The sequence below is a fragment of the Erythrolamprus reginae genome, chromosome 3 (assembly GCF_031021105.1).
Source record: "Erythrolamprus reginae isolate rEryReg1 chromosome 3, rEryReg1.hap1, whole genome shotgun sequence".
Taxonomy (NCBI): Eukaryota; Metazoa; Chordata; class Lepidosauria; order Squamata; family Dipsadidae; genus Erythrolamprus; species Erythrolamprus reginae.
Window position 1 is genome coordinate 72,904,108 of NC_091952.1, and position 27,693 is coordinate 72,931,800.

Here is a 27,693-nt window from a genome sequence, read left to right on the forward strand (position 1 = left end):
TGCATCAGGTGGTACATGTTTATGTTTATTTAGATTTGTTTATTTAGATTTGTATGCCCCTCCCGTCACTCTTCAGGAATTTTCCATCTAACGGTCTCCTCCTGGCACCTGGGAAATAAAAACCTAACTCTCCTCCTGCACGCTTCGCACCCCCCCTTGATCTCTAACCCCACCCTGTCTCTATGACAACCAAGCAAAAGAATGCAGCAGCATAGCGAAGGTTGACATTGATATAAAAATATGCTGCTGTTAGACAATTCTTGTATAAAATATTAAGGTGTAATTTATTAGCAGAATTTTCCAGGCAACATTTAGAAACATAGAAGTCTGACGGCCGAAAAAGACCTCATGGTCCATCTAGTCTGCCCTTATACTATTTCCTGTATTTTATCTTAGGTTGGGTATATGTTTATCCCTTAGTAACTCAGTTACTGAGGATTTACCAACCACATCTGCTGGAAGTTTGTTCCAAGCATCTACTACTCTTTCAGTAAAATAATAATTTCTCACGTTGCTTCTGATCTTTCCCCCAACTAACCTCAGATTGTGCCCCCTTGTTCTTGTGTTCACTTTCCTATTAAAAGCACTTCCCTTCTGAACCTTATTTAACCCTCTGACATATTTAAATGTTTCGATCATGTCCCCCCTTTCCCCTTCTGTCCTCCAGACTATACAGATTGTGTTCATGAAGTCTTTCCTGATAAGTTTTATGCTTAAGACCTTCCACCATTTTTGTAAACTGTCTGTGGATATTCTGAAATAGGAGAACACATGACTCCATGACAGTTAGGTTGTGATGCATTCCTCTGACAAATAGTGATGTTGCTAAGCATTTTACAGGGAATTAAGGTTAATGAGAATAGTTTTGAAGTGGAGAGATTTATTATGATTAAAAAGCATGCGTCCTGACTCTGGTGATCTTGCATAGTCTGTTAATGCCCCGTCTTTGTCTTACAGCCTCCTTGGCATCAACTCCTGCAATAATTTTTCACGATCAGTCGAGTTTCTTTAAAATGAGGTATATTCCATTTTCAGACCGGAGGATAATCTGGGAGATTGGAATCGGAGTTTTTTCTGGATCTGGTATTAGTTGAAAGCGAAGTAGTGTCAGAGCAAGTGCTATTTTTAGTTCATTCATGGCAAATTGTTGTCCGATGCAATTCCTAACAAGAAAGGAAGAGGAAAAAAAACCTTTTGTGTTATACTCAATATAAGAGGAGGCTGGTTGAATTCAGAACAAGGTAGGGAGGGTTTTGTTTTTCCCTACTCGGTTATTTAACAGTTAGTAAGCATGCAAATTAAATATAGGACTTAATGAAAAGTGCAAACATTTATAGGTATCTTAAAAACTGAACAGATGAGGACAATGTATTGGATCAATTAAAATCAAAGTGTGAATGCATGAAGTGTTTCTCTTCAGTGGAAGACTTTAGTCACAGGGACTGCATTTATTATTATTATTATTATTATTATTATTATTATTATTATTATTATTATTTAGATTTGTATGCCGCCCTTCTCCGTAGACTCGGGGCGGCTCACAACAATAACAAAGACAATGTAAGAACAAATCTAATAATTAAAAAAACACTAAAAAACCCATTATTAAAAGAAAACATACACATAAACATACCATGCATAAAATGTATAGGCCTGGGGGAGATATCTCAGTTCCCCCATGCCTGACGGCAGAGATGGGTCTTAAGAACTTTACGAAAGGCAAGGAGGGTGGGGGCAGTTCTGATCTCCAGGGGGAGCTGGTTCCAGAGGGTCAGGGCCGCCACAGAGAAGGAAAGCACCATAGGAAATTATAACGGGACTAAGTATCTTATTTGAATTATGCCCAGTTTTCAACCTTTCGCTGGAATTTTCTATCTGGAAAATGTTTTTAAATATAGTGCTAAATACACAACTGCAGGTACAGGGTCTGTCTTTCTGGCTAGGAAAACATATAACATATTCTGCCATTCATTCTTAGCTGTAAGAACATTTCATAAGACTCTAAAAAGACAGCAAATAACATTTGGAATTGGCATTTCTCCTGCTTGTGTGAGTTCAGCTATCAGTGTCAACTTCAACTCTCTTAATTTGCATCCACTTGTCCAAATAAGTTGCCAAGGAGGAGAAACTCTGACAGGGACGTATATTTTGAAACCAATGGTTTGAAAAATGGATGTAGACTCACCTTGATCCAGCTGCAAAAGGAATAAATGCATGAGAATGTCTGTTGGAGGCGTTCTCTGGTGAAAACCTCATAGGATCAAACTCCTGGAATAAGAAAACAATGAAAATTGAAGGGGTGTGTGTGTTAAAAAGGTGATTCTACTATTTATTTTTATTTATTTATTTATTTATTCATTCATTCACTCACTCACTCACTCACTCACTCACTCACTCACTCATTTATTTATTTATTTATTTATTTGATTTGTATGTCGCCCCTCTCCGTAGACTCGGGGCGGCTAACAACAACAATAAAACAACATATAACAAATCTAATATTTAAAATAACTAAAACCCCTTATTAAAAACCAAACATGCACACAAATATACTATACATAAATTGTATAGGCCTGGGGGGGAAAATATCTCAATTCCCCCATGCCTGATGACAGAGGTGGGTTTTAAGGAGTTTACGAAAGGCAAGGAGGGTGGGGGCAATTCTGATCTCTAGGGGGAGCTGGTTCCAGAGGGTCGGGGCTGCCACAGAGAAGGCTCTTCCCCTGGGTCCCGCCAAGTGACATTGTTTGGTCGACAGGACCCGCAGAAGGCCGACTCTGTGGGACCTAACCGGTCGCTGGGTTATTGGAGATATTCTAGTCCTATGCCATGTAAGGCTTTATAGGTCATAACCAACATTTTGAATTGTGACCGGAAACTGATCGGCAACCAATGCAGACTATGGAGTGTTGGTGTAACATGGGCATACCTAGGGAAGCCCATGATTGCTCTCGCAGCAGCATTCTGCACAATCTGAAGTTTCAGAACACTTTTCAAAGGTAGCCCCATGTAGAGAGCATTACAGTAGTCGAGCCTCAAGGTGATGAGGGCATGAGTGACTGTGAGTAGTGACTCCAGGTCCAAATAGGGCCGCAACTGGTGCACCAGGCAAACGCCCCCCTTGCCACAGCTGAAAGATGTTTCTCTAATGTGAGCTGTGGATTGAGTAGGACGCCCAAGTTGCGGACCCTCTCTGAGGGGGTCAGTGATTCCCCCCCCAGGGTGATGGACAGACAGATGGAATTGTCCCTGGGAGGCAAAACCCACAGCCACTCCGTCTTATCAGGGTTGAGTTTGAGTCTGTTGACACCCATCCAGACCCCAACAGCCTCCAGGCACCAGCACATCACATCCACTGCTTCGCTGACTGGACATGGGGTGGAGATGTACAACTGGGTATCATCTGCATACTGATGATACCTCACCCCATGCCCTTGGATGATCTCGCCCAACAGTTTCATGTAGATATTAAATAGCAGGGGGGAGAGGACTGACCCCGGAGGCACCCCACAAGGGAGAAACCTAGAGGTCAACCTCTGACCCCCATTAACACTGACTGCGACTGACTGGAGAGGTAGGAGGAGAAACACTGAAGAACAGTGCCTCCCACTCCCAACCCCTCCAGCTGGCGCATAAGGATACCATGGTTGATGGTATCAAAAGCCTCTGAGAGGTCGAGGAACACCAGGACAGAGGATAAACCCCTGTTCTGGGTGCGCCAGAGATCATCCATCAACGCGACCAAAGCTGTTTCCGTGCCGTAGCCGGGCCTGAATCCTGACTGTTGAGGGCCTAGATAATCAGCTTCTTCCAAGAACCGTTGGAGCTGGAGCACCACCACCTTCTCGACAATCTTCCCCCTAAAGGGAAGGTTGGAGATAGTTGTTAAAAATGGCTGGGTCCAGGGAAGGCTTCTTGAGGAGGGGGCGCACAAGTGCCTCCTTGTAGGTATCCGGAAAGGACCCCCTCCCCAAAGAAGCATTAACAATCTCCTGGACCCAGCTCTGTGTCACCTCCCTGCTGGCCAAGACCAGCCAGGAGAGATACGGATCCAGTAAGCAGGTGGCGGAACTCACAGCTCCAATGGCCTTGTCCACTTCATCAGGTGTCACCAGATCAAACTCTTCCCAGACAGATGGACAAGTACAGGCCCCGGTCACCTCGACTGACTCGTTGTCGGTCGACATTGTTATCCAATTGGAGTTGAGGTCCGCCCGGATCCGAGCGATTTTATCAGCGAAAAACGTGTTAAAATCTCGGCACTACTCCATAAAGGCTCCCCAACTCCCCCCTGGTTAAGATGGGAGCGGGTCACCCTAAACAGAGTGGCCGGGCCGGATTCGCATCTTTCCGCCTTGAGTGCCACTTTGTAAGTCTTAATATGAGCTCTTACAAGTGCTCAATCGGATTCGGACTTACTCTTCCTCCATCGCTTCTCTAGCTGTCTCTTCTGGCGCTTCAACTCCTGAAGCTCCTCGTTGAACCATGGAGCTCTACGGGGTCTAGCGCCGTGGAGAGGTCGCAATGGCGCAATCCGGTCAAGAGTCTCCGCTGCAGCCTTGTTCCAGGCCTCAGCAAGAGACTCTGCCGAACTGTGAACGAGTGCATCTGGAATAACCCCAAGCGCCCTCTGAAAGCCCTCTGGGTCCATCAGGCGTCTGGGGCGGAACCACCTAGTCAGTTCCGACTCCCTGCGGGGAAGGATTGGAGCCAGTTAGTCAAGCCACAATAGAAAATGGTCTGCCCATGACAAAGGCAACACTTCTAAGCCCCTTTGCCTCAGACCATTGCTCAGTTGCTCAGAGAGGAATACTATGCACCTGTTGTGACCCTATTTGGACAGGGAGTCATTATTCACAGTCACTCATGCCCTCACCTCAAGGTTTGACTACTGCAACGCTCTCTACATGGGGCAACCTCTATAGAGTGTTCGGAAACTTCAGATTGTGCAGAATGGGCCGCGAGAGCAATTGTGGGCCTTCCTAGATTCACCCACGTCTCGTCAACACTCTGCGACCTGCAATGGCTGCCAATTAGTTTCCAGTCACAATTCAAGGTGTTGGTAATGACCTATAAAGCCCTACATGGCATCTGACCAGAATACCTTCAGGACCGTCTTCTGCCGTACGAATCCCACAGAAGGTCCCACAGAATTGGCCTTCTCCGGGTCCCGTTGACTAAACAATGTCGTCTGGCGGGCCCCAGGGGAAGAGCCTTCTCTGTGGCGGCCTTGGCCCTCTGCAATCAACTCCCCCCTGAGATTAGAACTGCCCCCACCCTCCTTGCCTTTCATAAGTTACTGAAAATCCACCTATGTCGCCAGGCATGGGATAATTGAGGTATCCCCAGGCTAATATGTTTTATATATGGTATGACTGAGTTGTATGGTTATTTTAATGATATGAGTTTTTAGATGCCTTTTTAAATATTGGATTTGTTACATTGTTTATCACTGTTGTGAACCACTCCGAGTCTTCGGAGAGGGGCGGCATACAAATCTAATAAATTATTATTATTATTATTATTATTATTATTATTATTATTATTATTATTATGCTTTTTCTCATTACGGTACTTGTGCTATTATAAAGCTATTGAAGCATCTCAGAATCACTTTACCCTTGGCTCTTAAAATATAGTGAGCCAATAAAAGTGATAAATGAGGATTATCTCCACTATAAAGAATCTGTGTACTTATAAAAGTCTCAATTAAGTGTGTCAATTTTTATTTACAACAGTTGGCCCCCTTTATTACTGTCACCATTTGATTGGGCGCTGGGGGGGGGGCAGAAACTACTTACAAGAGGATCTGGCCAAATGGTAGAGTTTCTATGAAGAGCATGAATGTTAACTGAAACTATAATATCTGTAAAATAAAGAACCAGAGAAGACAGCAATTAAAACATTGTCAGTGGTTGAAACAAGATCAAAAGACATGAAGAGAAGAATTCTTCAGCCTGTTGCTCCGGACAGGGAATGAAACTCGAACACAAGAGCTGGATGAAAATGGGTCACTTTATTGATTACAGTAATAGACCTGTAGAGGGTGCTAAATGGGGTGAAAAATCCTGAACAAAACATACTTGGGCAACCAATGGGCGAACTCCTTGCTTGGTAAGGGTGAAGCGAGCCCCGCCTTCACCCAAATTGAAAGCCACGCCCAGCGTGTGGGAGGGCTCACCTCCATGACCTGGAACCGGAAGTGACGTAGATGAGCCCCAAGTGCTCCTCCCTCTCACCGCTCCATCCGTGGAGGAGGCATGAGTTGTGAGACGAAGGAGCCCATCACCTTTTAACAGATGCCCAAGGGAGAACACACGGTTGCAACTGACACCCTTTCAACCCCGTTTTTGCCTATAGTGACCAAATAAAGAAAATTCAATCAACCTATTTACAACCGATACACCCCCTAACCCATTAAAAACCTCACACCTGACCAGGATGGAGAAGGCGAAAAAACAATCTGAAATAAAGCTTCCAGACTGCCAAAAATTCCTTCTCGGCCCCAAAGGGCGACTTCTGCCAGACACCCTGGATAGAGCGGAGGGTGGGTGGGTGACCGATCTGGAGGGCGAGCAGGGAGCAAAGGGGTGAGGGCGAGGGGTGCAGACCCTGAAATAGGCCCGCAACCCCTCCCCTCGCTCCGAGCGGCCCCTGCGAGCCAACCACTGCGTGTGGTGGCTCTGACGCTTGGCGCCCTCCCAATCAGCTGGGAGGCAGCGTCCCGCCCCTCCCAGCTGAAACGGACGTCCGACCAGGGCGATTCTTCCCCCGGCCGGACAGGCATGTCTTTTGCTGCAAAAGCAGCGCGTGGGTGAGCCTGCGCTCTGTGCAGGCGCGCCCAGCTGGGAGGCCCCTCCCCGCCGGCGCAACTATCGGCCGGGCGAAAATCGCCCAGCCTCTTAATTCTATGCAGCCAGAGAAGTCTGGTATTTTTTTCAAGGAAAATGTTCATAGGCACTGTTAAGCAAACTGCTCAAATTTTTATTATCTGTTCAATGGATTTCTCTAGCACTATGATAAATAAGTAATCCGTCATATAAAAGTGTGAACACCTATACATTCAATAACTAGCTTGAAGATGAAAAAGAATACCATATTAATAATAATTCCAACTGCAACCGGCCAATACCTTATCTTTGCCAATGGTATAATTATGATGTTACCATTAAGCAGAATCTAAGTATTCTGTGGAACCTAGGTAATGCTACATAATCAGAACCATAACTTTATATAACGGTGAAGAATCAGTCAACTCCTAGTCCATTCATACAGTTACTTGCTAACTATATAGATGTGGTTGGCCACAGTTTTGTTCTAGAATGTTTTGTCAAGTTAAACTACAGCCCCAAAATTTCCTAATATTCTCTCATCCAGTATTTCACTTTGTTTAGTTTTTCTAGAAATCAGACAAAGTTGCTACGCCTTGGCAGTTTGCTTTGTAAGCTTCCAATTAGTACCGTAATTAACTAATGCCTGAACAATTGACGTAAATTCTTGGAACAAAGAATCGTTCAGAGAACTTCAGTTAATTCAGATGGTTGAAGTTAGCATTTTTAAACATTGTCTTATAATGGCAATTGCTTCTTCTAACTAGAATAACTCTTTAGATAGATGTCCTATCAGTATCATTTTATAGACACAATGCAATGCTTAATTAATATTTTTTTTAAAAAATTATTTTGTCCAATACACAATGAGGGTTTTAGTGGGTATATATCTATATACACATAGTAAAATACATGATGAAGGTTATAGAGGAGATACTCATAGTAAAATATATCTAAGAAATAATAGAAAAGAAGGTATAGTAATAGAACATATCAATGAAAGAATAGAAAAAGAGATATAGGAATAGAAGAAAGGTATAGGAGATATAGGAGAGCAATAGGACAGGGGACGGAAGGCACTCTAGTGCACTTGTACTCGCCCCTTACTGACCTCTTAGGAATCTGGATAGGTCAACCGTAGATAATCTAAGGGTAAAGTGTTGGGGGTTTGGGGATGACACTATGGAGTTCGGTAATGAGTTCCACGCTTCAACAACTCGGTTACTGAAGTCATATTTTTTACAGTCAAGTTTGGAGGGTTAATATTAAGTTTAAATCTGTTGTGTGCTCTTGTGTTGTTGTGGTTGAAGCTGAAGTAGTCGCCAACAGGCAGGACATTGCAGCATATGATCTTGTGGGCAATACTTAGATCTTGTTTAAGGCGTCTTAGTTCTAAACTTTCTAGGCCCAGGATTGAAAGTCTAGTCTCATAGGGTATTCTATTTCGAGTGGAGGAGTGAAGGGCTCTTCTGGTGAAGTATCTTTGGACATTTTCACGGGTGTTAATGTCTGAGATGTGATATGGGTTCCAAACAGATGAGCTGTATTCGAGGATGGGTCTGGCAAAAGTTTGTTTTCAGAACCCTTGGTGCAGTTTTGGACTGTTTTGATGAAGTTTAAGTAGGCAACCAATCAGAATAGAGCTGGAAGGGACCTTCAAGGTCTTCTAGTCCAACTCCTTGCTCAAGCAGGAGACCCTATACCCTTTCAAAGAAGTGCCTATCTAGTCCCGTCTTAAAAACTTTCAGGGATGAAGCACCCACACCTTCTGACAGAAAGTTGTTCCACTGGTTAATTGTTCTCACTCTTAGGAAATTTCTCTTTAATTCCAGGTTGTTTCTCTCCTCCGGTTCCATTGTTTCCATTGTTTCTTGTCCTACCCTCTCCTCTTTGTGGTAGCCTCTCAAATACTGGAATACAGCTATCATGTCCCCCCCAGTCCTTCTTTTTGGAATGAACTCCTGCAAACTTTCTTCATATATTTTTAGTCTCCAGTGCTTCAATCATCTTAGTTGCTTTTCTTTACACTTTTTCCAAAGATTACATTCAAGCAAATTCTATATATTAATTATCATGGACTGCTTTGTATTTTACAACAGTGTACGGTACGAATGAATAAAAATTCCTTAACTGTATCTCCTAGAAGGCAAAAGGGAAGATCAGAAGGGAAGATTTCACCCAAATCAGAGTGTGTCAAACATTCTATCATTGTTACTATGATTTTCCCCATTTTCCAACTGTATTTAAATTCAAAGCTTGGACGTCATCCAACACTGAGCAGCACATAATGGAATGAAAATTACAAACATTGGTTTTTTTTCAAAATAAAGAAATTGCAAACCTTCAGGCAAAGTGCGTCCATCAAAGAAGGTAATAGGTTTGCTGAGCTTTCGGGACACCACTGGAACTGGAGAGTATATACGGAGACTCTCTTTTATGCACATTGTGGAATAGGTCATTTTACCAAGATCACCCCTGAAAGTTAAAGAGAAAATCAGTTAACCTTTCTATTAGTGAATCGCTAGGTGCCAAAGGAGGGTATCCAGCTGGAACTAAATAAAGCAAATTTATTATTTATTTACAGTATACTTAACATAGGCCCCAAGGTCTCATGGTATCACCTTTTTAATTCCACCTGTGATGTTGCCTTCATGTCATCCCCAGAGCATGAATGTGACAAGCTTAACTTATCCTTAACTACAATGATGTAAAGTGGTGTTCCTCCTACCCCTCCCGCCACCGCCATTCTACAATCTCCAAGGGCATCTTCAATGTGTACAAAAGGTTTTACTGTATTTTTGGAGTATAAGGTGCTCCTTTTTCCACCCTAAAAGAGGCTGATAATTTGGGTGAGTCTTATACTTATGAATGTAGCTGTTTTTCAGCCCTGACTAGCTGTTAACAATCTTTCCTTGTTGCTCTTACCTTGCAGGCTCTTTCATTGTTACTCTTTGCAAATAATGTTTTCCAAGCCTTAAATCTTTGCAGGGTTTTTTTTTTCATTGTTCTAACTTGCTCAAAATAAGTTCTTTCCAACTCTAACTTGGTGCTAACAATGTTCCCAGATCGTACCAGCTTGCAAGCTCTTTCATTGTTATTCTCTGGGAAGAATGTTTTCCAAACCCTGTATTTGTAGGTCTTCCCCCCCATTGCTTTACTTGCTCTGAATGTTTCTTTCCAGCCCTAACCAGGTGCTAACAATGTACCCAACTCTTACTGGCTTGCAAGCTCTTTCATTGTTACTCTCTGCCAAGAATGTTTTCCAAGCCCTAAATCTTTGCAGATTTTTTTTCATTGCTCTACTTGCTCCAAATGTTTCTTTCTAGGTATTAATGATGTTTCCAGCTCTTACTGGCTTGCAAGCTCTTTCATTGTTACTCTCTCCGAATAAGGTTTTTTTAAAGCCCTAACCAGGGGATAAAATAATGTGCTGAAGCTGACCAGACTAAGGACACTAGCCAGATGAATACCTGGTAAGCAGATTCTTTTCCCTATTTTCTTCCCCCAAAACTAAGGTGCGTCTTATACTCCGAAAATGCTGTAGGTTTTGTCTTCTAGTAGATAACTGCAAGGAGTGGAAGCAAGAACTGACAATGGAAATAGTGCTTTCAATTCTAGCCTAGTTTTCTGCTGATTCAAGGATGGGTACAATTCAGTAATGGGCAAAGCCTTGTAGCTTTTGATGGATAAGGTCATAATGAAAGGGCAGAAGTTCAAAGTTTCAAACCAATTTTCCCAGAAACACACACACTCTCTCTCTCTCTCTGTGTGTGTGTGTGTGTGTGTCTCTCTCTCTCTCTCACACACACACACACACACCACCTCTACCTCCTGCATTGAGTTAAAATCTTGGAAGTTCTTGCTATCATCATCTATCTTCCCAGGGCATCTAGCCTAATCCTGTGTGAGAAAGATAAGACTTACACAACCCAACTTGCCTTTCTGGAAACTAAACGGTCAAACTAATTTCTATAATGCCACTTCTTAGAAGAATAACATAAGAGTTATAAAGAAGAAAAGCATAAAGATTCTGTCCTTCCTTAATGGCAGATGGATCAGTCTCACTGCAGAAAGTTAAGGAAGAGGACCCTGATGGAAGTATACAAATGTTGTTGCCCAGGGAAAAAGGGCTGAAGTATTTGTTTTAAGTGCAGGATGTCCGGATAATATTTAAAAGAGGATCAGACACCCACCTGAATCACTCAACTAAAAGGAGGTAGAAAAGATACAGTGCAATATTTGAACTTCTGAATGTTTTAAATTTAAAATGGCTAATTTTAGTATGTTTGCCTGAAACATATTTTCGTTGAATCATAACCACATAATTATGACTGTATTATGTTTTATGTTTAGGTATAATTATTGTATCCAATTGTTTTCATCTTTTCTACAAATCTTATACATTGGAAATAAAATGATTTGGTGTATAAAATCAGCATGGGAATTGAGCTGCTACCTAACATTTAAGATAGTACTATGTGTAGCAAGCCTTTTATTATCTTAATAATAATAATAATAATAATTTATTAGATTTGTCTGCTGCCCCTCTCCGAAGACTCAGGCCATCTCAAAACAACAATATCAATACAATATAATACAAATCCAATACAGTGTTCCCTTGATTTTCGCGGGTTCGAACTTCGCGGAAAGTCTATACCACGGTTTTTCAGAAATATTAATTAAAAAATACTTTGCGGGGTTTTTCCCTATACCATGGTTTTTCCCACCCGATGACGTCATATGTCATCGCCAAACTTTCGTCTGCCTTTAATAAATATTTTTTTTAATAAACTTTAATAAATAAACATGGTGAGTAATAATCTGAATGGTTGCTAAGGAAATGGAAAATTGCAATTTAGGGGTTTAAAGTGTTTGTTCATAGCCAAAAATAGTGTATTCACTTCCGCATCTCTACTTCGCGGAAATTCAATTTTCGCGGATGGTCTCGGAACGCATCCCCTGCGAAAAGCAAGGGAACACTGTATTAAAAAGGACAAGTTAAAACCCATTATTACTAAAACAATCAATACTACACAATCACACCACACTCAAATGCTACAAGTCAGAAGGGGGGGATTAGCGCCCCCCCCCTTGCCTGGCGACATAAATGGGTCTTCAACATCTTGCGGAAGGCGAGGAGGGTGGGAGCAGTTTGAATGTCCGGGGGAAGTTGATTCTAGAGGGCCGGGGCTGCCACAGAGAAGGCTCTTCCCCTGGGTCCCGCCAAACGACATTGTTTAGTCGACAGGACCTGGAGAAAGCCAACTCTGTGGGACCTAATCTGCCACGGGTATTTGTGCGGTAGAAGATGGTCCCGCAGCTATTCTGGTCCGATGCCATGAAGGGTTTTATAGGTCATTACCAACACTATGAATTGTGTCCAGAAACTAATCAGCAGCCAGTGCAAGAATCTTGCAAGAATAATAGTCTGAATTCTAAGCTACTAACAGTCTTTTGGTTACCTTTCTTTCCCCACTGAAAAAAAAAATAGAATTGGGAGCTTTAATTGAGGATGAACAAGTTAGATGGGCAATTTCCCCCCCCCCTACAAATTCCAGCTGTTCTTCCACCTGTAGGTTTTAAAGAAATAAGGTGCAGAAGACGTTTTGCAGTAGACAGACAGCAAGGTGTAGCAGTAGCCTTCCTAATGCTAATCCTGCACGATGGAATGGAAATAATAATGCCTCTTGTAGCACATTGCCATAGATCAGTATTTCCCAACCTTGGCAACTTGAAGATATCTGGACTTCAACTCCCAGAATTCTAGGAGTTGAAGTCCAAATATCTTCAAGTTGCCAAGGTTGGGAAACACTGCCATAGATAATGATTGCACTGACTGACACTGATACTACAGTATAGGCCAGTGATGGCTAAACCTTTTCTGGACCGAGTAGCCAAAGTGCATGTGTGCATACACAAACCCTCAATATGCAATGTGTGTGCAACCCCCAGGCCTACACATGTTCCCCGCATGTGCTCCACCCCCTGCGCATGTGTTGCAGAGACCCGAATTCCATCTGGCCAGTGGGACATGCATGTGCATGCATGATGGATCTGAACTGGGACAATGGATAGCATGCCATCAGAGAGGGCACTGCATGCAGCTCTGGCATGGATGCCATAGGTTCACCATCACGGGTCATAATACCGTGATACTAGCAAAAGTATTAAACATCCCATCTGTTGTGGTTGGCTCTGGCCCAGCTCCTGCCCCAAGGAATGTGGAGGTGGATGTGTTTTGCTCCCGATAGAATCTCCCGACGAAGTCTCCTCTGATGAAGGAAGCCTGAGTGGCAGGGAAGAGGGGAGTTTGGCAGACAGCCCGGGAGAAGATCAATCATCCTTATCATCCCTGAATTCTGAACAAGAACTTATGACAGACCCACACATGCGTAGAGTGATGCATAGGAGAGAACAACTGAAGGATTATTACAGGAGATAAGTGAGGCCACCTGTGGTTGGGTGGGGCTGCTGTAATTACTGCTACAGATAAAAAGAGCAGTTTGCTGGTTTAGCCTCGTGGAAGTTTATCTGATTCATAGTTTGTCAAGATCGTGGTTTGTTGTTTCCCTGTTCAAGACTATGTGTAGAATTTCTGGACTTTTGGAATTGGACTCAATTTCCCAGTTACTGGGTGAGAAATTGGATTGCATTTAACCTGTGCCTTGTGTGTACCAGAAAATCCCTTTGACATTTTAAAAGGGAGTTTTTTTCTGCTTTTCTGTTAATAAAGACCTTTGGTTTTTCTTCTATCGTGTGGTGTGTGTCTTTTTGGACTAATTACTTTGTAATTACAGGAGGTTGGAATACGCCGGCAGAACACCATCTAACCAATTCATCCTTTTAAAGCCTCCAAGTGTTCTAATTTTTGTTTCCTTAAAAATAACGAGTATTGTGTAATGTTATACTTAAATCAAGTCACCAATTAATCTAAAGCAAACAATACTGTATTCACCACTGGATGTCTTCCCGATCCCCTAAGATTTCCTTGACTTCTTCTCTGCATTTCTGCTGATGTTCTGGGTGCTTAGCCATTAGATATAGCAGCCAAGAGAAGGCAGTGGCTGTTGTGTCGTGGCCTGCAAACATGAAAGTGTCCACTTCAGCACGGAGGTCTTCATCAGATAGGCCGGTCCCATCTTCATACTAATAAACAGAGAAGAAGAATCAGCAAGGAACACCTTCAGTGAACATTCATTTAAAGAAAAATAAAATAAAATGAGGTCATCATAAAATCAGACCAAAGACAAAAGTGACAAAAATGAGTTTATAATTTATGATATTATTATATTCAGATACACTGATACTACTTTGATTTGTTATGCCATGGTTTAAACAAAGACACAAAGGGCTCTTCCTTCTTTCTTTCTTTCTTTCTTTCTTTCTTTCTTTCTTTCTTTCTTTCTTTCTTTCTTTCTATCTATCTATCCATCCATCCATCCATCCATCCATCCATCCAACCATCCATCCATCCATCCATCCATCCATCCATCCATCCATCCATCCATCCATCCATCTATCTATCTATCTATCTATCTATCTATCTATCTATCTATTTATTTATTTGACTTATATACTGCCCCTCTCCGAGGACTCAGGGCAGTTTACAACATATAATTTTGGTTGAGTTAATGTATACAGTATTCAGTGGTGGGCTGTTCAGACCAGTTCTCAGAACCGATAGTGCCGGTAGCGGGAGGCTCCGCCCACTCAGTCGGGATGCTTCTGCACATGTGCAGAAGCATCACGCGTGAGTATGCATGTGAATTGGTAGCAAAATCATTTACAGCCCACCACTGTGTATATTATTTTAGTTTTTGAGTTGTCAAAAAGCCTCCTGACATAAATGGCTATCTTTATTTTAACTTTCTTTTTCCCTCTCCTGTCCAAATAATACTGCAAAAACATCTGATTCATGTAGTGCTACTTTTGCAAGGAATTGTGGGATTTCACCACCCTATCCTCTCTTCAATTGTAAATCTTTTTTAAAAAATACAGTATACCTCCGAGACTCTTTATCCCACCCTGGCCAATAAAATGCCATAAAATAGATTGCATGCTCAGCAAATATGTTGGTAAAAGGAAAACCTTTTTTTCTGCAATTGACTGGGAATGAGTCCAAGGCAACTGTCACATTGGCATGTCCTTTAAAAACGATGATGATTTCCTGACAAGATGGGAAGGACATGAGAATCAGTCCATAAACCATTTGCCTTTTAACCTGGTTAGCAAATTTCCAGTGTTGCCTCATTAAAGGAAATGAGAATTATTCCTGTTTTGGGAAAGTGTTATAAAAGGGAAAACAGGGAAGCCTTCCTCTTTATAGCCCAGAACATTTTATTCAATAATAGAAAAAAAAGCAGAATTGCCATATAGACTTTGTTCCTCTTAACTGCTGCAGTAACATATCTGATGAAATTTTCCCTTCTCTGCAACTTTTGAGGAGAACAACCCCCTGACCTGGCAGTACCATTTGTTCCACAATTTATTTGCACAAATGCTTTCAGTCAGCAACCATTTGATACAGAAAATTCCTATCTGAAGTATAAAACTCGCAAGCCTTTTAAAAATATAGCCTGCTTTAACTGTATTTTTTTCTGGTACTGTTGACTTTCTCATCTTTTTTTTTTTTTAAAGACATTGCAAATAAGTCAGTGACAAAGATTCAAATTAATTGTCCCCGATTTATTATAATACCTGTTCCAGTTTTTCAATAATACATCAATTTTATGTCCAAGTTGTTCTACTTACCATCGTAACAAAACAATGTTTCATTTTGTATTGAAATAGCTTTCGTAACAGTGTGAGGCAAGAGGGTGTTTAAAAAAACAACCTAGAGTTCTTACTTTGACACAAAGAAGAATGTCCAAAAAATCCAAATATCGCTTCTTTTGGATATTTTCAAGCTCTTTTTCATTATGTAGTGATTTCTTTCTCTCTTCAATTACTTTTTCTATGAAGTAGAACAAGGTCAGTTAATGCCAGGAATGAGAAATTTACTGTGTTTGCTTCGTTTTATCATTTTAATCCCTTGACTTTGGAAAAAAAGGGGGCTCTGAGATATAAATTTGATTCCTTTTATTATAAATAAAATTTGCAATATGCAAGCTAAGAACTATTCAGAATCAAATCAGTATACACCAAAATCCCTTATTAGGCTCTAAGTAAATTCAACAGTGTGTTTCTGATGCTAGTCAGTTTTTAGTAATGATGAATAAAAGCCATTGTGTTTTGGCAGGTCAAGGATTTCACTGACATATCTCAAGACCGTAATGAGGCTTATCCCCTAATTAGAAGAATCAAAAAACATTACTTATATTATAATAAGCCCCATTGAAGTCTATGGGACTTGCTTCTAAGATGACATGTGAAGGATAAGGCTGTGCAATAAGTGAAAAATTAAAATATGCTGTTTTAAGCATTGTACAGTAATCTATACAGGTCATTAACTTGAGTGAAGTTTGAACTACTTTGCTGCCAAATAAAACAATATTTTGAAAACCTTTCTGCTGGTCATATAATAACTCTTATATAATGGCATTAGAGGAAAGAGTTTCACTCCAAATGGTTTCAACATGTTTGCTTTCAATTAGTGAAACAGTCCACCAAAGATAACCTTAGGCTACAGCCACTCCTCCATCTTCATATACCCTGAGAACCCAAGACACTCACATAGTAATTTTAATTGAATCTTAAAAAGAACAAAGAGTTACCTGTATGATGGTGTGCCAATTTACAAGCCCGTTTAAAATGCTGCCCTGATGGGGTACATGAATATAGGAAATCACTCTGAAGTATAGTAGAGGTAATTCTCCGAAACAACAGTAAAGTTAAGTCAGACACAGCTTGGACATAATAATTCAGATCTCTGATGGAAAGGGAAAAAAACATTTTTTTTATCCCCCCAAAAATGTGCTATACAAATATGATCAACATTACCCAATACATATGTTATTAGTACGTATAATTATAAAAGTTTTAACCTGTCGGTTTGGCAATTGCTCTTCTGGCTGAATGCACATTTCATGATGCTATCAAGAGCCATTAAGCTAACATGGTCAAACATCTCCAAAGACTTCATGGGCTCCTTTAAAATCAGTTTCTCCCATTTATCCTAGTGGGAAAAATAAGAGATGGAACAGCATCAGCTGTTTGTAGGGTTCCCATGCCATACGCCATTTTAGTAAACTGCTGGCCAATGTACCATTTAGTTCAGCTCAGCTTCAAATATACCCATGTGTCGTCAACTTCAGTGGGTGCCAATTAGTCTCTGAACACAATTTAAAGTGTTGGTTTTGATCTATAAAGCCTTACATGGCTTAGGACCAGATTGCCCACAGGACCGTCTCTTGCCTCAAGTATCCGAGAGACCTGTTAGGGCTCACAAAGTTGGCCTGCTCCAGGTCCCGTCAGCCAAACAATGTCAGCTGGCAGGCCCTAGGGGAAGAGCTTTATTTGTGGTGGGGCCGGCCCTGGGGAGCGAACTTCCCCCTGAGATTCGCACTGCTCCCACTCTCCCAGCCTTCCAGAAGATGCTTAAAACGTACTTATGCTGGAAGGCCTAAGTCCGTTGAGCTCAACTATACTGCTCCAGCCCTATTATGAGTGGAGGTTGGATGAATGGGTTGAATGTTTGGGTGAGTTGGGTTGAAAAGGTTTTTTAAATGTTTTCTTGGGTTTAGTTTTGATTTTAGCTTATATTTTTCAATTTCTAACGTGTTTGTTATGTATTATTTATGTGGTAAGCTGCCCTGAGTCCCAGGAGAAGGGCAGCCTAGAAATTGAACTAATAAACAAATAAACAAACAAACAAACAAACAAACATACATACATACATACATACATACATACATACATACATACATACACTGAAGGGCTACCAAAATTTTTACTACCACACTGTGGGCGTGGCTTATGCAGGACGCCCTGCATTTTATTTCAACATCTTTCTGTGCAAATTGGTTGCTCTGGGGTGGAGCTCCATTTTCGCTATCCCACAATGTTCCCCCCCAGTCCGGGCAGTAGCCCACCCCTGCATGCATACATACATACATACTGTTGTATCCTGAAATGGCTACCTTGTAACTCTGTAAATAGTTTGTTCCTCTTTCTAGCGCTGTCTGAGCCGAAGCAGGAAGTCGCTCCTGATTGGCTCAGACGCGGCCGGCTCTAGCTTTGGCGGGAACCGCAAATGTATAAAAGGAGCGGTTTCTCCAGGCAGAGTCAGTCAGTACTCGCTGAATTGTCACTTTGCCTTGCTGAGCTGTCACTTGTTCTCTGAGCTGAAATAAAAGTACCGATTGCTTGAACCCTGCCTCTGGGTCTACTTCACTGGCGACGAACGGACGGAAGAAACATCGCGTGCAACATGAACAAAGTCCAGATCGGCCAGGCTCCGGAACTCTTCGATCCCGAGAAAACGACCTGGGACGAATACATGGCCACCTTCGAGATCTTCCTCGAGGCGGCGGGAATACAGGACGCCGAAGCCGATCGCAGACGGGCTATTTTCCTTAATTACTGCGGCCCAGAAATCCGTGGACTGGCCCAAACTCTCACCGAACCGCAGCAAGCACGAACCGTAGCGTGGGACGTCCTACAGGAAAAGCTAGCGAGCCATTTCAAACCGACCAAACCGGCCATGGTTTTTCGGCATCAATTTTCCATGATGGCTCAGAAGGAAACCGAGTCGATCAACCAGTTTACAACGCGGCTTCGAACGGTACTTGCTCAATGCAAGTTTAAAGACCCGGAAGCTCGCCTCACCGACGCCTTGGTTTTCGGCATGAAAAGCAGCACAGTGAGAAATAAACTCCTCACCGAAGAAGAGCCGACTCTACAAACCGTGATTAAACTAGCGCAAACCGCAGAAGCAGCCGACGCAGCGGCTAGGGAATTGAAAGAGCACGGAAGGCGAGAACTCATTGCCAAAATTGACTCCGCGTCTCCCAGCGCCGTGGAATCAGACGACCTCAGCCAACCAACTCACAGCGGGGACAACTGCCTCCTGGTGCAAGACCAGCCGAGACACCTTAGAGCTACTCACCCAGCCCCCTGCGCGGGCTGCCGGGGAAATCACCAGTGCCATCGATGCCCTTTCCGAGACGCTACATGCCGCCGCTGCAACCATAGAGGCCACATCGCCATCGCTTGCAGAGCAACGGCACCAGAAGAAACATTCGCCACACCGCAATACCAGCGACCACAAAACCAGACCCCCCCAATCGCGAGAAAGGAGACCGTTCCGCAACTCGGGTCAAAGGAACTACTCAACCGCTAACCGCGACTACTATAGAGGTAACTCTCAATTTTCCGTGAATAACACGGCAACCAAAAAGGGGGCTAAAATTGTTATCTCACTGTTACTAAATAACCAGCCTTGCTCAATGGAGCTGGATACGGGCTCTAGATATACCATCATGCCCTGGGAAAAGTTTAAACTGTATATGCCTAATGTGTCTAAGGCTGACCTAAATCAAACCTCTTTGGTGATCAGAGACTTTCAAGGGGGAGTAATCTCGGTCCTGGGAACAGCAAATGTACCTATTGCATTCAAGAATGTTAAATGTACCCTTCCCATGCTTATTGTAACAGGGGCCAAGCACTCTCTTCTGGGTTTAGCGTGGATGGAACCGTTGGGGATCGAGATTTCGGGTGTGTGTAACGTAAACTGTGATATTATGCCTAACTTTGTGAAAGAGTTCCCCGAAGTGTTCAGCCCCACCTTGGGATTGTATGAGGGGCCCCCTATATCATTCTCTATTGACCCCAAGGTCCCACCGATCAGACTAAAACCTCGCAGGGTCCCCCTTCCGCTTCTCCCCAAACTAGACATACAGCTGGATAAACTCATTAGCCAAGGTATTTTGGTCCCTGTGGAACAGGGGCCATGGGAAACTCCCATAGTTACACCTCTGAAGCCAGATGGTTCTTTAAGAGTTTGCGCTGATTACAAATCGACCCTGAATAAGGCACTCCAACACCACCCCTACCCCATCCCGGTTGTGCAACAACTTCTACACTCCCTGGGGGAGGGGAAAAGGTTCGCAAAGATCGACCTGGCGCAAGCTTACCAGCAACTTCCGGTCGATGAACAAACAGCAAACGCTCAAACAATTGTAACGCACAGGGGGGCTTTCAAATGCACGAGGTTACAGTTTGGGGTAAGCATAGCCCCAGGAATATTCCAGAGCATTATGGAACGCCTATTGTCAGGGGTAAATGGGGCCATTCCATACTTTGATGACATCTTAATTGCAGGGGAAAACCAGGAACAAGTAAACAAAAGAATAAGGGAAGTACTTAAGAGGTTACAGGACAAAGGGTTAAGAATCAAGCCTGATAAATGTGTCTGGGGAACCAACAGTATAGAATTCCTAGGTTATAAAATAGATAAAGAAGGCATCCACCCCACAACAGAAAAGCTGAGAGCAATTAGAGAAGCCCCAGAACCACGAGATAAGAATGAGCTACAGGCATTTTTAGGCCTCCTTAATTTTTATTCCGTTTTTTTAAAGCAGAAGGCAACAGTAGCAGAGCCTCTCCATCGTTTACTCCAGAAGGAAGCCCGCTGGACATGGGGGAAAACTGAACGTGAAGCTTTTTCTCAAATAAAGGATTTATTAACTTCTAAAAGTGTAGTAGTCCAATATAGTGCTTCACTACCCATTAGGCTCACGTGCGACGCTTCGCTGTACGGCATAGGAGGAGTCCTAGCTCACGTTCTACCTAATAAGACAGAGGCCCCAATAGCATTTTTCTCAAGAACCATGACCAGCACAGAGAGGAATTATAGCCAGTTAGACAAGGAGGCCCTAGCATTAGTGGCAGGGGTAAAGAAGTTTCACAATTATATTTTTGGAAGAAGTTTTGAACTAGTCACTGACCACAAGCCCCTACTAGGTCTGCTAGCCCCCAACAAGCCCACTCCACAGTTTATGTCTCCAAGACTAATCAGATGGGCTCTTTTCCTCTCAGGGTACCAGTATGAGCTCACCCACAAGGGGGGGAAGGAAATCAATCACGCAGACGGCCTCAGCAGGTGCCCCATAACAGACTTAGTGGAAGACCCTGTTCCTTCCACAGATGTGTTAATGATAGAACTCGAGGATAACCCACTAACCACGGCCAAAGAGGTAGCTGCACACACGCAGCAAGATCAAATCCTTAAACAAGTGGTGAACTGTGTTCTAAAGGGATGGCAAAATGATGTTGTGAAACCTGAATTGTGTGATTTTAAAAACAAAAGACTTGAGTTATCGTATGTAAAGGGTTGTCTGTTGTGGGGAGATAGAGTGATCATCCCCAAAAGCCTAAGGGAAAAGGTACTCAAAATGTTACATGTGGGTCATCCTGGGATTGTCAGGATGAAGAGTCTGGCAAGGGGGCATTTATGGTGGCCAGGGCTGGATGCTGATATTGAAAATTGGGTTTCAAAGTGTGACCCGTGCCAAGAGTCACGGCCTAGTCCCCCCAAAACAACTCCGGCTGAGTGGGAACAGCCTGCTGGTCCTTGGTCTAGAATCCACATTGATTTTGCTGGCCCAGTGGGGTCCCAGTATTTTTTAATAGTGGTTGATGCCTTCTCCAAATGGGTGGAAATAATAGCAATGAACAACATAACCACAAGTGCCACCATCAAGGTATTGAGTAGACTGTTTGCATCCCATGGCTGCCCAGATATCTTAGTGTCTGACAATGGGCCACAGCTAACAGCCAGGCAATTCGAATTGTTCTTAGATGGCCTAGGGGTCAGGCATGCCCTCATCTCGCCTTATTCGCCCTGGGCTAACGGATTGGCAGAACGCTACGTTCGGGTGGCAAAGGAGGCATTGCGCAGGTCAGGCCCTGGGGATGTGCAACAAAACTTGGAACAATTCTTACTCACCCAACACATTACCCCTAACTCGCACACACATGTAAGCCCTGCAGAGTTATTGATGGGAAGGAAGTTGAGGTCACCACTAGACAGGTTAAACCCAAGGTTCTGTGTTAATAATAACCAAATGTGTGTAAAACCTGAAAGAGAAATGTATTTGGGACAAAATGTATATGTAAAAAGTTTTGATGGAAATGTAAACTGGATGAAAGGAATTGTTGTTAAGCAAAATGCACCAAAGACTTATATTGTAAAACTAGAGGATGGTCGTTTGTGGAAACGACACATAGACCACATTCGGAAGCGAACAGAAAATCAATTGCCACAAACCGCTGACATGGACTCTCCCCCTTCAACAGACTTTAGTACATTGCCCGAGCTAAGAAACACGCAAAGAGACTTATCGGGCCAGGGGGAACCATCCAGCGACGCCGAGCCATCCTCGTCCTCCGAAGCCTTCGTTGTGCCCGCCAGGCCAAGTCCGCCGCGCCGGGAGAACAGCGGCGAGCCATCCTCCACAGTCAGTGTCGAAGGAGAAATTGAACTGCGCAGGTCAGCGCGAGCTCCTCGGAGGCCCCACCGATTGGACGACTTTGTCACATGGCTTTCATGATGGATGTGTCCAACTATGAGGGGAGGGGTGTTGTATCCTGAAATGGCTACCTTGTAACTCTGTAAATAGTTTGTTCCTCTTTCTAGCGCTGTCTGAGCCGAAGCAGGAAGTCGCTCCTGATTGGCTCAGACGCGGCCGGCTCTAGCTTTGGCGGGAACCGCAAATGTATAAAAGGAGCGGTTTCTCCAGGCAGAGTCAGTCGGTACTCGCTGAATTGTCACTTTGCCTTGCTGAGCTGTCACTTGTTCTCTGAGCTGAAATAAAAGTACCGATTGCTTGAACCCTGCCTCTGGGTCTACTTCACATACATACATACATACATACATACATACATACATACATACATACATACATACATACACACACATGTCCATGTTACTTACTTAGCAACAATATGGAAGAGATTTCCTATTCTCATTTTTTGGAATCGTTCTGGACTAGTTTATAGGTTAGTCCTTGACTTACAAATACAACTGATCCCAAAATTTGTTTGCTAAGTGACACAGTGATTACATAAGCTCTGCCCCATTTTAAGATCTTTCTTTCCACTCTAATTAAGTAAACTACTGTTAGTAACATGGCCAGGGATGGGTTCCTCCCAGTTCGGACCAGATCGGCCAAACCATTAGCGACCCACTATTGGTGTAATTTCGGCATCATGGATCCAGTTCTGTCTGTGTTGCGCACAAGATAAATTGCAGGAGATGTGCAGGGGTGCGCAAGACGACCGTGTGCATGCAAAATATCACAATGTGCACCGGTAATAAAGGTGAGCGGAACCCACCTCTGAACATGACTAGTAAGTGAATCTGGCTTCCCCATTGACTTTGCTTGGCATAAGGTCACAAAAAGTGATCAAATGACTCCAGGATGCAGCAACCAATATAAATATGAGTCAGTTGCCAAGCATCTGGATTCTGATCACATGACTGTGTGGGGAGGCTGCAGTGGCCATAAGTGTGAAAAACAGTCATAGGTCACTTTTTTCACTGCCGTTGTAACTTTGAATGGTCTCTAAATGAATTGTTGTTAGCCAAGGGCCACCTGTACTTTAGAGTCTTAGAGATTCTGAAGGTTTACAATCAGTTTACAATTATCCCTTTGCATCTGCTTGTATGACTTGTAAAAAAAAAAACCCTTTCCTTACCAGCATAACTTTGGTGGAATCTGCAATTAATGCCACATAGGGCTTCAAAATGTTTGAGTGAAAAGCTGGTGTTAACAGCCGTCTGTGCTGACGCCATTTTGTGCCACTTAAGACAAGCAGTCCTTTTCCTAGAGATACAAAAAGAAAAAAGATAAATTACATTGAATTAAGTGACGGTAGTGACGGTGATCATGATGATGATAATTGTTGGGTCCAGAGGACAGTTGAGAAATGTGGCCCGCCCCTTTATCCTTGGGCGGGAAAATACAGGGCCTGGATTGGCTGGCTCAGCCTGGCAGCAGGAAATATAAATAGCTGCAAGGCGCCGCCATGTTGTTGTTGTTACTTGTTGTTGGCACAGTTCAAGAGTTACTGTTATATTCAATAAAGCAAGCACTACTGTTCCTGGCCTGTCTACCTATTCATTGACAGGATTCTACACTGGTGACGAAGGTACTAGCTTGCCCACGCTACGTCTGCCACCCAACTTCTGCTTAGGCTAAAACCGCCGGGAAACCCTCTCAGGCCTCAACAACCATCGCTGCCGGCCCACGCATCCATTCTGCTGCCTCCTCATCATCACCATCGGGGATTTACCCCAGCAACTCACTGCTGACTGCCGCCGCGCCTCGCAGCTGCTCGGCTGCCCATGTGATTATTCCATCTGCTCTGACCGAGCTAAGAGATTGTTTACACTCAGAATTAGATAGACAGTTTATCTCATGTTTGAAACGTTTGAAAGTGTTACGACAGAGTCAATGTACCTGCAACGCCAAGGGCCATCTTTCAAAATCCCATAAAACAAATCTCATGAGAAATGACAGCAGAGTTTTTAAAATGGGCCTGCACCAACCAGAAATGCTTCTTTTGATATTCCTTTGACACAGTGGTAGTTATATTTCAAGCACAGAGATCAAGGACCATTGCATATCATTTCAATTTGTCTTAGAATTCCTGACAGGAATATGATTTCTTTGTCTCTTTTTTGCTTATTCATCTGAAACACAGGTAAAAATTTGCCTTTTCGTCTCCCTGTAGCTTTTCATACATTCTCTGGATGTTAGGGAAATCAGATATTGAAGCTTTTGAATCAAAGAAACTGCTTTTATTCAAGACAATTCGTAAAGACACTAGATCCATGCAGTATGAGCCTATCTTTTATTTCTATGCAGCAGATTATATTAAGAAGGCTTAGTCCATGGGAAATTGCATAGGAATACAAACGGATGTTTGGTTTTAAAATTACCCAAGTTGGCTTTCATCTACAGCACTTCATGCTAATTAAAGAGATTTTCAGTTTTACACATACCGATCCAAGGAATCAAAGGTGTATAGATGAATTCAGCCTTTGGATCTAGAAAATTCAAAGAATATCAGAACAAAGTTATAACACAATGTTAAACATATACTGAAATAATTAACTTATTTGGCATAGATAAAGTCCACATTGGAAGTTTACTTGCAGCTTTCTTTCATTGAGCTCCATTTTTGCTACCCCACTGCATCCCCACCCCTATGAAACTAGACGTACAATCCTGAGTCTTGAAAGCTTAGAACTACGACACCTTAAACATGATCTAAGTATTGCCCACAAGATCATATGCTGCAATGTACTGCCTATCAAAGACTACTTCAGCTTCAACCACAACAACACAAGAGCACACAACAGATTCAAGCTTAATATTAACGGCTCCAAACTTGACTGTAAAAAATATGACTTTAGTAATCGAGTTGTTGAAGCGTGGAACTCATTACTGGACTCTGTAGTATCATCCCCTAACCCCCAACATTTTACCCTTAGACTATCCACATTTGACCTCTCCAGATTCCTAAGAGATCAGTAAGGGGTGTACACTAGAGTGCCTTCCGTCCCCTGTCCTATTGCTCTCCTATATCTCGTATTTCTTCTCTACTATATCCTCTATAACATACATTGTGTATTATTGTGTATTGGACAAAATAAATAAATAAAATAAATAAACTGATACTCCCTGGAGTTTCCCAAGACCTTTTATACCTACTGTACTCTTGGCTACTTCTTGTTCCTTCCTGAGGAAAAAGATACAGGAGGGGACAATAATGATCATATAGGAGTGAATTTAATGCATGTGTAGTCCAGCCAGCTATATTGCTTCTGCTGAGAAGCACCCAATTTAGAAAACAGAGAACATAGAACAATAGAATTGGAAGGTTAATGGCTTTTGGCAGCACACCAGTGGGGAGAGAATTGAGATTTTGCAGTATCCTTCCCCTGCCATGCCCACCAAACCACACTCACCAAGTCACGCCCAGAACCAGTAGTTAAAAAAAAAAGAAAAAGAATCCCACCATTGCTAGGAGGACTGGCAGAAGTAGCCAAAGTGGCTGTTTGATGAGTGGAAGACATGCTTCCTACAAGTTGAGAATCAACTTTTTCAAAGAATTTGCAGAGCCTTATTAAAGGTATTTTTTTTTTAAAAAAAAGATCCTAAATGTTTAAAATAAATTTATTGTTTCTTGGCTATTTCTTGAGCCCTAGTGCAGAATCACAAAACGGACATATTTTTAACATTGCATTTTTCCATTCTTTTGTCATTTGCAGCAGTCATTTTACTGAGGTTCTGAGTGCATTATTCACTCATTCATATGACTTGATTAACTCCCTAATTGTCCTCTAGGAGCTCAAGTTGCTATAGACAAAATTCCCTATGCCAGTCTTCCCCACTACAAGTCTTTGAGATAAATCAGGTTGAGGATGGACTTGAACCTGGGTCTCCTGAGTCCTATTCTAACACATTGGATCATAACAAAAAAAAATTATTCAAATGTGCAGTACAACTTTATACATGTTTGCAAGGAAGGGTTTAGTGAAGTTTAGTGGAAATCATTAAGTCTTGCTGACACTATTTTTTACTCTTCTGAAGTTGTGTCTTTGAGCTGCAGTAGAGGAGAGACACACTTTAATGAGTATGAGGTTTAAAAGAGTTCTTAACTAAGTGTACAAATATGCCAAATATATACAAGAAGGTAACTCACGTTTGTTTGTTTTTAGCATCATCTTGTGTTACTATCAATATAAACTTTATAGGAGAAGCTGAAAAGTACTGAAGCTTTGATAGAAATGTGCCCCTTGGCATCCAACCTAGCTTGGGTACCGTTCTCTAGTGTAAATCTCTCTATACGCATAACTGCATGGGAAATGGCCGTTATCCTAACTGGCATGCACTTACCTCCTCTGGCAAACAAAGTTTTGGCATATTCTGGGTGAGAGACAACTACAACAGAAAAAAAAGTCCCAAACCATCTGGGAAAAGCATAAGAATATTGTTCAGACCACTCCAACATACACTTGAGATCTTCTTTCTGATTAGGTATCTGCAAAAAAAGAAAAGAAAAAGAAAAGAAGAAAAGAAGATTTAAACGCTGACACTTATCAGTCAGAATATTTATCCACTTAAATCAGCCTGAGTAATGCAAACAAAGTTAAGAATGTGTAAAAGATACTCGTAATATATTAAGAAAATATAGCCTGAGCATTATAGAAACATAGAAGATTGACAGCAGAAAAAGACCTCATGATCCATCTATTCTGCCCTTATACTATTTCCTGTATTTTATCTTAGGATGGATATATGTTTATCCCAGGCATGTTTACATTCAGTTACTGTGGATTTACCAACCACGTCTGCTGGAAGTTTGTTCCAAGCATCTACTACTCTTTCAGTAAAATAATATTTTCTCACGTTACTTCTAAAATATTCCCTGAACTAGAGAGATGAGCAGCTAGATAAATTTGATATAAATAAGTAAAACAAATAACCACTTCTTAGATTACTTAGAACACAGGTGTCAGAATGAAGTTATTCATCTGATAATAACAGAGCCACCAACAATGATTTAAGAATATTCAGTATATTTTGCTAGATACGCTAGCAATTATCTCTGTGGGAAATTCACTGTCTTCTTCTATCCTATCACCACCACCACCCACATATTTTGCCACCTCTTACCTGATGGATGTTGCCATACAGCCAGTGAGTGGGAGGCCCTGGAAAATTCTCATAAGCCTTAAGCTGCTTTTGTCTCTTGAAATACAGTTGGATGATTTTAAGCAGGACATAAACAAGACAGAATGCAGAAGAAATAAGTGTGAACTGGTGGAAACCTGATGTTTTCTCCATCATGCGTACCACAAGGCTGAAGCCTCTGCAATGGTGTTATGGTACTTCACTGGCTGGATTTTATA

The 27,693-nt window shown here is 42.4% G+C and overlaps 1 protein-coding gene across 1 annotated transcript; it reads right to left on the reverse strand.

Annotated features, from left to right (window-relative positions):
• Positions 1-899: 899 nt before the first annotated feature.
• On the reverse strand, positions 900-27,693 carry LOC139164127 (cytochrome P450 4B1-like). The gene is made up of 12 exons (XM_070745819.1): positions 27,458-27,693; positions 26,678-26,822; positions 24,778-24,822; positions 23,469-23,596; positions 16,814-16,944; positions 16,544-16,698; positions 15,677-15,783; positions 13,786-13,976; positions 9,172-9,305; positions 5,802-5,866; positions 2,186-2,268; positions 900-1,163 (listed from the first exon to the last, which is right to left on the reverse strand). The coding sequence occupies exons 1-12, from the start codon at positions 27,629-27,631 to the stop codon at positions 995-997; spliced, it is 1,527 nt and encodes a 508-aa protein (XP_070601920.1). The 5' UTR covers positions 27,632-27,693; the 3' UTR covers positions 900-994.